The following is a 14,750-nucleotide window of genomic DNA, read 5'->3' on the forward strand; positions in this document are numbered from 1 at the left end:
TACGTAGTATGCATTCATGCATACATGTATGTATGTATGTATGTATGTATGAATGAATATATATATATATATATATACATGTCTTCATGCATATAAGTATGTATATTACATTGCATTACATTACATTACATTTGGCAGACGCTTTTATCCAAAGCGACTTACAATAGAGGACATTAGCACTATATACATATATACATGTATGTATGTATGTATGTATGTATGTATGTATGTATGTATGTATGTATGTATGTATGCATGTATGTATGAATGTATGTATAAATGTATGTATATACATATGTCTCCATGCATTCATGTATGGTGGATTGATGCTTTTATGTATGTAATTTGTATGTATGTATGTTTGTATTTATGTATGTATGTAGGTATGTATGTATGAATGTATGCATGTCTGTATGAATGTATGTATATACATATGTCTTCATGCATTCATGTATGGTGGATTGATGCTTTTATGTATCTTATTTGTATGTATGTATGTATGTTTGTATGTATGTATGTATGTATGATTGTAATTATGTATGATTGTCCTTATGGAAATTTGTATTTATGTATGTGTTTGCATTGATGCATGTATGATTGTATGTATGTTTCTGTTGATTTCTGCGTATGTGTATTTTTGCATGCTGTATGTATATATGCATATATGTTTGTATGTTTGGATGCTTGGATTCATGTTTGTATGAATGCATGTATGTATGTTTGTATTTGTACATTTATGTTTAAGTATGTATTACATATTGCATGTATTTGCATGTATGTATGTATGTATGTATGTATGGATGTATGGATGTATGGATGTATGTATGTATGTATGTTTGTTTTCAAACATGGATGGATGTATGCTTGTATGTATGTATTTTGTATGTATGTATGGAGTATGCATTCATGAAAACATGTATCTATGTATGTATGTGAAAGAGTGAATATATGTAAATATATATATGACTACCTGCATTCATGTATGTAAGTATGTATGTATGTATATATGTATGTATGCATGTATGTATGATTGTACTTATGTATGATTGTCCATATGGAATTTTGTATTTATGTATGTGTTTGCATTGATGTATGTATGATTGTATGTATGTTTGTGTGGATTTCTGCATGCATGTATTCAGGCATGCTGTATATATATATGCATGTATGTATGTATGTTTGGATGCTTGTATTTATGTATATATGTATGTATGATTGTATGCTTGTTTATGTCAGGCCTGGCCAACCTGTGGCTCCCAAGCCACATGCTGCTCTTACGTTCATGTCGATTCTTGTATTTGTGTGGTTTTTTTTTTGCTGTGCGCGGAGAACACTGGAGCAGCACGTGGCACGTGGTATGTAAAACACATACACAAAAGTCGACATGAATGTAAGAGCCCCATGCGGCTCAGGAGCCACAGGTTGGCCAGGCCTGGTTTATGTATATATACGTTTTTGTATGTATATATGTGTTCGTGTATGTATGTATGTATGCATGTATGCTTGTATGTATGTCTGTTTGCATGTATGTATGTATGTATGTATGTATGTATGCATGTATGTATGTATTTATGTATGCATGTATGCTTGTATGTATGTCTGTTTGCATGTATGTATGTATGTATGTATGTATGTATGTATGTATGTATGTATGTATGTATGCATGTATGTATGTATGTTTGTATTTGTATATTTAAGTTTATTTATATATTTATGTGTTCATGTATGTGTGTATGTATGTATGTATCTATGTATATATCTTAGTATGTATCTATGTATGTATGATTGTAATTATGTATTTACTTCTGGATCTTTGTATTTACATATGTGTTTGCATTGATGTATGTATGATTGTACATAAATTTGTGTTGATTTCTGCACGCATGTATTCAGGCATGCTGTATGTATATTTGCATGTATCTATGTATGTTGGGATGCTTGTGTTTATGTATGTATGTATAGCTGTATGTTTGTATAGGTATATATATGTTTTTGTATGTATTTATGTGTTCATGAATGTATGTATGTATGTATACTTGTATGTATGTATGTATGTGTGTATGTATGTTTGTATCCAAGCATGTATGTATATTCATATGTCTTCACATATCTATGTATGGTGGATTGATGTTTGTATGAATGTAACTTGTATGTAATTTGTATGTATGTATGTATGTATGTATGTATGTATGTTTATATGTATATATGTATGTACTTCTGGATATTTGTATTTATATATGTGTTTGCATTAATGTTTGTATGACTGTATGTATTTTTGTGTTGATTTTATCATGCATGCAGTCATGCATGCTATATGTACATATGCTTGTATGTATGTATGTAAGGATGTTCGTATTAATGTATTTATGTATGTTTGTTGTATGTATCATTGTATGTATTTTTGTGTCGATTGCTGAATGCATGTATTCATGCATGCTGTATGTATATATGCATGTATGTATGTATGTTTGGATGCTTGAATTTATGTATGTATGTATCTATGTCTGTATATGTATATATATATATTTTGTATGTATTTATGTGATCATGTATGTGTGTATGTATATATGTATGTATTCTTACATGCTGTATGTACATATGCATGTATGTATGCATGTTTGGATGATTGTATGTATGTATGTATGTATGTATACCTGTATATATGTTTGTATTTGTATATTTATGCTTTGTATGTATTTATGTGTTCATGTATGTGTGTATGTATGTATGAATGTATGTATGTATGTATGTATCTACTTATGTGTGTACTTATATATGTATGACTGTATATGTGTATGTATCCAAGCGTGGATGGATGTATGGCTACATGTTTGTATTTTGTATGTATATAGGTAGAACATGTATCTATGTATGTATGAATGTATGTGTATATATATATATATATAGATATGTCGTCATTCAATTATGTATTTATGCTTGTATGCATTAATGTTTTTGTGTATTTATTTATGTATGTATGTATGCATGAATGTGTTTATGAATGTATGTTGGTATGTATGTATTCAAACATGGATGGATGTATGCTTGCATGTCTGCATTTATGTATTTACCTATGATGCTTGTATGCATTCATGTATGTAGGTATGTCTATATGCATTTCTAGATGTATACATGTATGTATATATGTATATAAGTATGTATGTATGTGTGTATGTATATTTGTATGTATGTAATATGTATGAATTTATGCATTCTTGTATGTAAATAATTTGCACCTAATTTGTATGTATAAATGTATGTACATATGTATGCATGTATGTATGTATAATAACATATGTGCGTATGTATGTATATATGTATGCATGTATTTATATATGCATGCATGTATGTACGTATGTATGTTTATATATATGTATGAATGTATGTATGTATGTATGCATGTATGTATGGATGTATGTATATACATATATCTTCATGCATTAATGTATGGTGGATTGTTGCTTTTATGTATGTTATTTGTTTGCATGAATGTATGTATGTTTGTTTGTATGTTTATATGTTTATATGTATGTATGTATGTATATATGTATGTATGTATGTATAAATGTATGTATATATGTATGTGTGTGTATGTATGTATGATTGGTATTTGGTGTTTGTATATTTATATGTGTTTGCATTGATATGTGTATGAATGTATGTATGTTTGTGTTGATTTTTGCATGTGTGTATCATTGCATGCTGTGTATATATATGTATGTATGTATGTATGTTTGGATGTTTGTTTCTATGTATGTATGTATGTTTGTACATATGCATATATGTAGGTTTGTATTTGTATATTTATTTTTTGGTATGTATTTATGTGTTCATGTATGTATGTATGTATGTGTGTACATACATATATCTTCATGCATTTATGTATGGTGGATTGTTGCTTTTATGTAAGTAATTTGTATGTATGAATATATGTATGTTTGTACGTATGTATTTATGTCTGTATGTATGAATCTATTTATGTATGTATGCATGTATGTATAATAACATGTATGTATGTATGTATGTATGTGTGTATGTACATATGTAAGCATGTATATATGTTTGCAAGTATGTATGTATGTCTTCATGCATTTGTGTATGGATATTTGATGCATGTATTTATGTAATTTGTATGCATGTAATTATGTATGTACTGTATGTATGTATGCATGTATGTATTTATTCATGCCTGGATGTATGGATTATTGTTTTTATGTATGTATGTATGTATGAAGGTATGGTTGGATGTTTGCATTTATGTATGTGTTTGTTTGTATGTATGTGTGATTATATGTACACATGTATGTATGTATGTATTTATGTAAATATGTATGTATGTATGTATGTATGTATGTATGTATGTATTTATATATATACATGTATGTGTTAATGCATTTATATATGGATGGTTGTATAAATGTATATATATGTATGTATGTATTGAGGCAGGTATATATGAAATCCTGGATGAATGTATGAAGTCAAGGATGTATGTTTGAATTTATGTACACTGCTCAAAAAATAAAGGGAACACTTAAAAAACACATCCTAGATCCAAATGAATGAAATTCTTATGAAATACTTTGCTCTTTACACAGTTGAATGTGCTGACAACAAAATCACACAAAAATGATCAATGGAAATCAATTGTATCAACCCATGGAGGTCTGGATAAGACTCACACTCAAAATGAAAGTGTAAAAACAAACTCCAGGCTGATCCAACTGTGATGTAATGTCCTTCAAACAAGTCAAAATGAATCTGTGTTGCTTCCTGAGTGAACACTGATTTCACAGAAGTGTGATTGCCTTGGAGTTACATTGTGTTGTTCAAGTGTTCCCTTTATTTTTTTGAGCAGTATATTTATTCATGCATATATGTTTTCATGTATATATGTATGCCTGGATGGATAGATGTTTGTATTCATATATGCATGTATGTATGCATGTATAAATGTATGTCTCCATGCATTAAATTATGGATGATTGTATATTTGCATGTATATATGTATGTATTGGTATATTTATTTCTGTATGTATGTATGTATGTATATGTGTATGTATGTATGTATGGATGGATGGATTTATGTATATATGTATATACCTGTATGTATATATTCATGTATGATTGTATGTTCAGATGCTTATGTTTTTTTATTTGCATTGATGTATGTATATGTTTGTATATACGTATGTATCATCATATGTATTTGTGTATTCATGTATGTATGTATGTATGCATGTATATATGTATGTTTGGATGTTTGTATTTATGTATCTATGTATGTTTGTATTGATGCATGCATGTATGAATTCATGGATGAATGTGTGAAGTCATGGATGTATGCATGAATGTATGTATTTATTCATGCAACTATGTATTCATGTATGTATATATGCATGGACGGATGGATGTTTGTATTCACGCATGCATATATGTATGTATCTATGTATGCATTTATGTATGGATGTTTGATGCTTGTATTTATGTTATTTGTATGCATGTAAGTATGTATTCATGCATGGATTTATGGATGATTGTAATTATGTATGAATGTATGATTGTTTATCTGATGCATATATGTATGTACTTGTATGTATATATGTACATATGGATGTATGTTTGTATTGGATGGTTGGATGGATGTGTATGTATGAATGTTTTGATGTATTTATGTACGCATTAATGCATACATGTATGTATGTATGTTTTATATATATATACATCCATACATATATGCACATGTCGACACACAAATTCAAACAAAAATATATTTGTTTGTGATGTACTTACAATCATACACACTTTTACATATATTAATACGTTCAAAATCTGGACATAACAACATATCTGCAGACACGTTTGTGGGAATATATATGCATTATGTTGTGTGTTTTATATGAATAATATATATATATATATAAATATATATATGTATCATGCATATATATGAACATACTGTAAATACATACACATATACACATATTCAGCATACATACATAGATACACATATACATACATACACAGGCATAGATTTATGGATTTGAAGATTTGATTTGTAAATAGTTTTGTAGATTATTGCATATAGATTTATACTTATGTATATTGGATGTACATTTGTGTGTTTGATCATATAGATTTAGAAATCAATTAAATGGGTATACTGTAGGTCTTTGTCAGTGTTTACAGTCCTATGTATGTTTATTCGTACAAACAAGAACTACATGACATAAACTCTTACTTCATGAAGGCCTCCTGTTCACACTTTGTGTTCCTGTAGAACAGGGCCAAATACATAGTCATACACAATCTCCAAAAACACAATTTTGAAAAAGCTTTATTTAAAGTGTTTTTCTCCAATAACACACCACCTTCTGATTCACTTAATATTTTGCATTGGTTTAAGTTAAATCTGACATTAATCATACAGCGGTTCCTATTTGTCCTGCCTGGTGGCCATGCATCGTGGGGCAGGCAGCACACAGGGATATGTCAGTGTGGGAAAAGTCAGTAAAATAAATAAAGAACCGTCTTCCTTTTCTGTCTTCTCTGCGGCTTTTCATCAACCTGCGCTTCTTTCTTTTGCCCTCAAATGACTTCTCACGTGATGTGAGAGGTGTCCTGCTGGCCAAGGTGTCAAGCTCCTCGTAAAACAAACCCGGGAAATGGAAGGCGACTCTCTCCCGGCCCGCAGGAAAGATGACCCGAAAAAAAAAATGTTGGTTGCGGAATAAAATAAAATATAAATAAGGAATTTGAAAACTGGACATGTGTAGTAGAGATAAGACTGAAGATAAAGGCCATGTTCAAGTGTATTATCATCATTATTATTATCATCATCATCATCATCATCATTTAGCACAAATCAACAATCCCATACAAAGAGCTCATTCTGAGCTACTCAGACAAAAAGTTCCACAGGCTGCTGACATCAGCTGTCTGTTTCATAACTCGCATCTGGAGGAGAGAAAGAGCAAAGAGGGGTCACACCTGAGGAGGAGGGGTGTTTGTTTTTTGGGTTAATAAGGGGGGATTGGCAGCCCAGTCTCTGGACAGTATTTCTTTGTGTTTTTTTTTTCTCCAGCTGACGGGGCAGAAGAACGAAAGGTTGTCGTTGAGGCGTCGACAGTCAGGTGCTGATTGTGGCCATCCTTATTTCCCGCCGTACATCCTCTCGATGTCCTTCTGGTAGTGCGTTTTCAGCTCCTTGCGTTTGAGCTTGAAAGCGTCAGTCACCAGTCCGGTCTCCGGCGTCCAGGGGTCCGGACTCAGACGTATCTTGCGCGGGATCTCGAACCGCTCCAGCTGGGCTGCGGAAGAAGAATAAGCAACGAAACGGGATGAGCGATCCCGGCCGGGGCTCTTTGAGGCCGACACTCCGAGTCTGACATCTACCTGTGAGTGCTGCCTCTGTGATGACCTTGAGAACCAGCTCCTCCATGGCCTCGTTGTTGCAAAGCTCCTCCCAAGACCCCCGGACGGCGTACTCGTCGGCCAGAGCCAGAAGCTGCTTCTGGTTGGGCACCACAAAGCCGATCACGTATGTCTCGTCACTGTGGAGAGGGCAAACACATGTGTAAAAGAAGGGGGTTTGCATGCGTAGAGAAAGGGCGCCGACTTCATGTTCACGATTGCCAACTCTGATTATTTTCACCAAAATGTTGGCGTTCCTCTGCAAACCCTAGAAACCCCTCCACCAAGCACCTAAGAGTTCCTATGGAACCATAAAAAGACCCTGCCTCGAGGCAGGAGCTAAAATGGTTCTAGGAACAAAGGTCCTCGGTTCCAATATTGTCCAAATGCACAGAGAAATGGCCTAGGTCCTGAAAAAGTTCTAGGAAGTGCAAAAAGTTCCCAAAGTGCTGAAGGGGCTGTGGGAACTTCTTCAGGAAACAAGATAAAAAACACCAGAGAAGAATGTTCTTATATTTTGCGTGACAGCCACAAGGCGATGATATCTGATAACGAGCTAAAACATGCTAAATGTGCTACTTTCCTTCCACGTTTTCATTTTGGCGTGTATTATCTTAGCGATCAAAGCATCTCAGCTGAGGAAACAGTGCACCTCTGAAGGCCTCTAAGCAGCACCCAGCCAGGTGTTTTCTTTTTTCCCTCTCAGTCAGCGGACCGCCTGGTGTTTACAGCTGGAGGAGGTTGGACAGGAGAGAGGGAGGGTGCTTTGCCGAATACAGGCCCTTAGGTTTGTTTTCAGTCTGGACGAGCTTCCAAGAAAAATGTCAGGGTTCTTGTTTTTCGTTTCATTTTTTTTTTTTTTGTCTTCGCTATGGAAACAGCCGAGCCGCCAGTGCGTCGTGTTGTACTGAAACCGCGCCTGCCGGCTGGGAAAGCAGCCGCCGCGCAGATAAAAAGGGGAGATTAAACTGCAGCCAAGGGTTTTATGGAAAAGGTCTCGGATTTGATGCGATAAAAGACAGCAGCACAAGTCGCTGAAAAGAAAAATAAAATCTTTGGCGCGGCGGCTTCTTGGGCCACCGCGGGCTGCCTGACAGGATATGATGTGCTGAAGAACACCTCATAAGCCCAGACAGAAGCCATCAATGCCTTGCAGCTTCTTCGCCCCTTCATCCACCCAAACTCTGCTCCCGCAGTATTATTGTGTTTACGACTGTCCCGCCCAGCACACCTGTTGGCGTAGGCGCAGATGTTGTCCACCAGGGGGCAGTTCTTCAGCATGGCCTCCACTTTCCCCAGGGAGACATATTCCCCCGCCTGCAGCTTCACCAAGTCCTTCTTACGATCTGCAACCAAAAGCCAGAAACACTATAGCTGTGGTTCGGTTTGTCTTTTCGAACGTCCGCCCGACTGGCGTCCACTCACCGATAATCTTGAGGCACCCATCTTCATGAAACTCGCCGATGTCCCCGGTGCAGAACCAGCGCTGGCCGTTCTCATCCACGAAGAAGTCCCTCTGGATCTTGTCATCAGCCTTGTAGTAGCCCATGGTGACATTGGGCCCGCCAATCATGATCTCCCCGCGAGGGTGCGGCTTATCAGTGGTGCGGTAGCCTCCTGGAAGCGGAGTTCACAACGTCATCGTCAAAACAATGGAGAGTTCTACTAAGGTCTGGTCTTTTCTTTGGAAGGTTATAGATCTGATGGATGTTGTGAATGTGTGTGTGTGTGTTGACTCACCCTCCACCCAGTCTTTGAGCTTGATCTCACAGCAGACCAGCGGTCCTCCCACTCTCCCAGTGCTGTAATCCCACACTGGAATAGACAACACACACACACACCATAATCAGGAAGCACACGAGCACCAAGGCACAACATTCATTACCACGGCAACATGACCCCACTTGCTCCATCGCCATGGAGGCTGCATCCCAAAGGAATGCGACAGAACAGTGTTTTTCTGGCTCAAATGAGCACAGCGGAGAGTGATGGGCTGCCTGCTGCTCTGCCTGGGAAAAAAAAGAAGATTAAGAAGAAGCTGGGAATGATTTGGTTTGCAGCGAGAGGCGGCACGATCAAAACCACCCTGGTCACATGACCACAAGGGCTATGGATGATTCATACGCGGCCCGCGGTTTGACAACAAAACAAAACAAAGTGTTGTTTGTTAAAATAAATTAGACTTTTAAATACGTTTTAGCTTTTCTAACAGGCGGGTCGAAGTTCTCGTGTTCATTCCTCCTCTTCATCACAACGGTACTGTCTTGTTGCCTGGGCTCATCATTTGTCCTTCTACACCACCATGCTGGACAAGTTACAGGCACGCACTATTTGCAGATGTGATGTAGGCTTTTCAAAAGAAATAATTTAACAATCGAGAAGTTCTTCTCCCTAGAAAACGATGATTTGCCCTCAACCCGCTGAGTTTGAAGAACTCAACCAACAGACTCCCCCAAGGTTTGATTATGGGCCCCCTCCTCTTCATCCCTTACATTCGGCCCCTTGGAAACTTCATTCGCTGTCATGGCCTTCCACTGTTACACCAATGACACAAAACTGCATGTGGTCTCCACCAAGACCAGCGCCCCTGAAACTCAACAATGACAAAAACAGAAATCCTCATCACTGGACCAGAATTTCTCCGAGCCTCCACCCAGAACTTCACAACGTCACTCTATCCCCTTTCAGAGTGCAACCATAGCAGCATAATGGACTCCACCCTCTTCTGCAAATCCCAAATCACCAAGACTTCATTCTTCCACCTCAGGAGCACCGCCCGTCTTCACACCTCCCTCTGTGGCCGTCCCTCTACTGACCTCCCAGAACTACAATATATACAAAACTCATCTCCACCGACTCCAGAGACCATATCAACCCTGTCCTCCAATACCTCCGCTGGCTCACTGTCCGTAATTGGCATACAGCACAAGCTCCTCCTCCTCACATGCAAAGACCGCACAGTAAACATGGCCATCTGAGAGGTTCTGGTAAGGTTCCTAGCTAGTATTGTGACTAGCTGCTATTTTTTTTTTTGTATTAAAGAATGAAGAGCCGCGCGTGTGATGCCAGGAGACCACCGTGCCCTCTTACGTTCACTTATGGTTCCAGCGCCACAGGTTTCCGTCAGGCCGTACCCTTGTCCCACTGGGCAGCAGAAACATACGTTCATGAAGCGCTGCGTGGCGGCCGAGAGCGGCGCTCCACCTGACAAGAGCACCCTCGTTTGGCCGCCGAGGAGAGAGCGGACTTTTTTGAAGACCAGCCTGGACAAATGAAAAACAAACAGAGATTAACTTATTGATATTTTAATCTTAGGTTAAATCAAAGTGACTGGAGCAGCCCTGGCTACCTGTCACACAGGGGCGTGCTGTGACCCTTGGCAAGCTGCTCCAACTTGTAGTTATAGGCCAGAACGAAGAGGGTTCGCTGAACGCAGTTCATCTCCTCCACCTTGGTCATCACGTTCTTATAGATGCGATCCATGATCTCCTGAAGGTGGAGCGGACCAAATGAGAATGGCAGAGAAGTGAGTGTGACAGAGGATTTTGAATTTGGAGTTGGAGTTGAATTTGGGGGTTCATCAGGGATCTACTGAGCCCTTTCTCGTTTATCAATTTTGATGGAAGGGCTGACTGAAGAGTTTTAGGCAGGAATCTCCGTGGACTACGGTGTTTGCAGATGACATTGTGATCTATATTAAGTGCAGGGAGCAGGTGGAGGAAAGTCAAGAGATGGGGGTATGTCCCGGTGAGGAGAGGAATGAATGTTAGCCTCAGCAATACAGAATACATGTGTGTGAATGAGAGGGACCCAAGAGGAGGGGTGAGGCTACAGGGAGTGGAGAGAAAGAAGATGGAGGATTTTTAGTATCTAGGATCAACAGTTCAGAGCAATGGAGAGGGTGGACAAGAGGAGGAGATACATGTGGATGCAGACTAGAACAGGTGGAAAAAAAGTGTCAGGGCGGATTAAAGAGTATCAGACAGAAAGGTAAGAAAGGTGTAGAAGACAGAAGAGAGACCGGCCGTGGTGTTCGGTTTGGAGACATTGAGGAAAAGGCGGGGGGGGGGGGGGGCTGAAGGGGGCAAAGATGAAGAAGTTGAGGCTCTATTTGGGAGTGAGGAGGATGGAGAGGATCAGGAATGAGTCCATCAGAGGGACAGCGCATGTTAGATGCTCTGGAGATAAAATCAGACTGAGACAGTTTGGACAAGGATGGTGGATGGATGGTGAGGATCTGGGTTGAAGGATGCTGAGGTTGGAACTACCAAGTAGGAGGTCTAGAGGAAGACCAGAGAGGAGGTTTATGGATGGAGGGAAAGAGGACAGGAACTCAGGGAAGGAGAAACCTCCATCACAACCGAGGAGCAAGTGGTTGATGGGGACTAAGCCAAGAACATCTGAGTCACATCAGGAATGTTTTCCTGTATTATTTGGATGGAGAAACAGAACAATCACGAGATGTCGTGCGAGTCCATCGAACGGAACCAGCATGGTTACATAACAGCTCAGATACATGGCCGATTAACCAAATCAGGGGAGCCCCCGGAAAGAAACCACAGCAGTGTCGTCTGGGACTTTTTGGAAGAACACTGCATCGGGCACAAAAACTGTAGCTTGGTTGTCTGGGAACCTCACCCTGGGAAACGAGAGGACACGACCGCCCAGGTTTACGGATAATAATAGATGTTTACACTTTAACAAGCGTGCGAAAAGCATGTCCGTCTAGACTCCAGACACTTGACTCTTCGGCGCAAAGAGGTGTGACGTCAAAGGCAAGTCTGGATAGCCTCTATTAGCAGCTAAAATCAAAACAAGTTGGCGTGGAATCGTGGCAGAGTGTCCGCTGAATTCCCCCAATGTACCTGTGAAACTAATTTGATCACCCGTTGATCATCAGTTCCATTCCCAAGCTCCTCCTAGCTTGTCCCCAGTGTTGCTGAGCAAAGCACTGAGCCCCTAACTGCTCAACTGGTGCCGCTCAGGCAATGCAGCGGCCCAAATTCAATGATGTTCTGCTGAATTAGACTAAATTTAGGGTTTTCTTCTTTGACATGGTGAACCTGGGACGGCGTATGAGCTACCGCCAAATGAAAACAAAACCATGTATTTGTGCTGGCTCAGATCCTACGCCAATAACAGTGCCTTGGCTTCTTTTATCCGCCCTTTTAGCGTCTGTCGATGTAAAATATATCCCGTCGACTCGCAGCTTCGGGCCGATATGATTTAGAGAGGCGGAATTTTTAACAATAGCGGTGTTTCGCGTGAATTATCGGTCAATTAAACCTTCATCACGGGTTACAAACAAGTGAATTAAGAGCAGGGACGTAAAAAAATATAACCTGCAATGCAGCTTCCCCCGTAAAGCACCCACTTAATTATTTAACTCCGGACGCAGTTGAAATGAGAAAGGCCGTAGAAGAAGAAACAATAAAAGAAGCTACAGTGGGAGAGGAAGTCGGCACAGGATTCATGCAGCAGCCTGTTGTCATATCACAGCAAACAAATGTGTGTGCATGTGTGCGTGAATGCGTGTGTGTGTGAGTCGTGAGGATGACCACATGGGGCTTTCTCACGTTCTGTTCACAGCTGTGAATGATTCCAGACACTGGGACCCTCTGCCCTCTACACTGCATCCATTGGGAGATGGGGGTGGGGTTGGGTTGGGTTGGGTGGCGGTGGGCTCTCATGGCGAGATGGTGCAGCGGGGAAAGCGCCAAGTCTGGACACGGTGGCTATTTAACGCTGGAATAAACAACGCCGCTCCCTGATATTGAAAGTACACCATCCTCTACCCGTAAACTGTGAAAGTAGCGAAAGCTAGCCTGTCCTAATGTGCAACCCTGGAGTCCAGATGGAGGATCATCTGAGGAGGCGCCACGTCCACGTCCCTGCAGCTGGAGCAACAGCACACACTCCTACACGTGTTGTGTTGACGTACCGGGACTGCGGCCATCAGAGTGGGCTTCAGGACGCTGGTGTCTCCCTTGCTGCCCTTCTTGATCTTCGTTGACTGGGTGGAAGAAAATAAACAGCGTCACGTGGGTGTGTGTGTGTGTGTGTGTGTGTGTGGGGGGGGGGGGTACTCGGACACTTCCTGTTTCCAGCCTCTAACTGAACCATGCTGGAGGTTAAAGGGTTTTTTTTTTCCTCAAAGTCTTCGCGCCTCTGTTGAGTCAGCAGTTTCATTCTGTATCTGAGAGCGAATACGCCCAACGCTTTGAGGACTAGTGCAGGCAAAAGGTTGTTAGATGTTTGTTTTCAGAACAATCGCTTCTGAGTAGAAGACATGTTTTAATGACAGATGTTTGAGGAGTCAAAGAGCCCGATGCTGCTTTCAACTTCTCCAAATGTTCTACCTTCTCATGGCATTCAGACCATCCGGGCTCAGCGGTTCCCGACATCATTAGATGCTACATTCTGAGGGATAACTGTTGTCAGACAAACACACCTTGTGCTTCATTCATAATCTATACAGTTTATCCTGCACTGGGGGTTGGAGACGTGCTGGAGCCTATCCCAGCTGTGTTTGGGTGACAGGCAGGGTTCATCCTGGAACGGTCACCAGTCAATCACAGGGCCACATATAGAAACAGAACCGTTCACTCTCTCATTCAAACATCATATAGAAATGCATCCATTCACTATCAATCACAGAGACACATACGACCATTAATGAATTTATTCACCCGCTCATTCACATGGGGGGGATTAAGAGTCTTCAATTGATGTTGACGATATTGCTTGTTTTTTTGGACTGCAGGGGGAACCAGGGGAATCAGGAGGATCCAGAGGAGAACTCCACACAGAAAACAGAAAGGCCTCGTGTTGCAATTGAACCGCGAAACCTTCTGGCTAAAGCACTAACCACTTCCCGTTTCACAGTCAGCTCGGGCGCCAGACGGTCCAGGGGTATTTGACCCACTTTAACAGGCGGAAAAATGCAGCAGATGCCGATCTGTTCGAACGTCATGGTCAACAAGAAAGTTTAGATCAGGTTCTCTGAGTCCTCGTGTGTTTGTGTACCTGGTCAGCCAGAGTCTGAGGCGAAGAATAGCCAATCCTGCAGCCGTGGGAGATGCATACCAGCTCTGCGCTCAGCTCCAGGACGTGGGCCAGCGGAAGGTAGCCGATATAGGTATCCTCCTCGCTGTAGACACAAGTTAAGCATCAGTAAAGTCAGTTTCATCAACATGTCATACACATATGTATCTTCAACTGAAAGTTAATTATCTTCAGCAAAATACTTCTTTTGGCTCTATTTAAATGTAATTTACCGAGTTTATATAATTACATGAACGATCTGTTATCCAGAGTCCAAGGGATGAACATGCTTG

The 14,750-nt window shown here is 40.0% G+C and overlaps 1 protein-coding gene across 8 annotated transcripts in view; it reads right to left on the reverse strand.

The window, feature by feature from the left end:
* Window positions 1-5,857: 5,857 nt before the first annotated feature.
* The window catches only part of acsl3a (acyl-CoA synthetase long chain family member 3a), a 29,119-nt gene continuing 20,226 nt past the window's right edge, over window positions 5,858-14,750 (reverse strand). For all 8 annotated transcript variants that reach the window (XM_086143532.1, XM_086143527.1, XM_086143529.1 and 5 more), the window contains 9 exons: window positions 14,440-14,563; window positions 13,355-13,426; window positions 10,763-10,902; window positions 10,504-10,676; window positions 9,154-9,228; window positions 8,839-9,030; window positions 8,645-8,759; window positions 7,396-7,553; window positions 5,858-7,310 (listed from right to left, as the gene is read on the reverse strand). In XM_086143532.1, the coding sequence (XP_085999658.1) occupies window positions 7,153-7,310; window positions 7,396-7,553; window positions 8,645-8,759; window positions 8,839-9,030; window positions 9,154-9,228; window positions 10,504-10,676; window positions 10,763-10,902; window positions 13,355-13,426; window positions 14,440-14,563 (1,207 nt within the window). In that variant the 3' untranslated portion in view covers window positions 5,858-7,152. The remainder of the gene's footprint in view (window positions 7,311-7,395; window positions 7,554-8,644; window positions 8,760-8,838; window positions 9,031-9,153; window positions 9,229-10,503; window positions 10,677-10,762; window positions 10,903-13,354; window positions 13,427-14,439; window positions 14,564-14,750) is intronic.

The sequence above is a fragment of the Fistularia commersonii genome, chromosome 3 (assembly GCF_037954325.1).
Source record: "Fistularia commersonii isolate RoL2024-O1a breed Wild chromosome 3, RoL_Fcom_v1.0, whole genome shotgun sequence".
NCBI classification, from domain to species: Eukaryota; Metazoa; Chordata; class Actinopteri; order Syngnathiformes; family Fistulariidae; genus Fistularia; species Fistularia commersonii.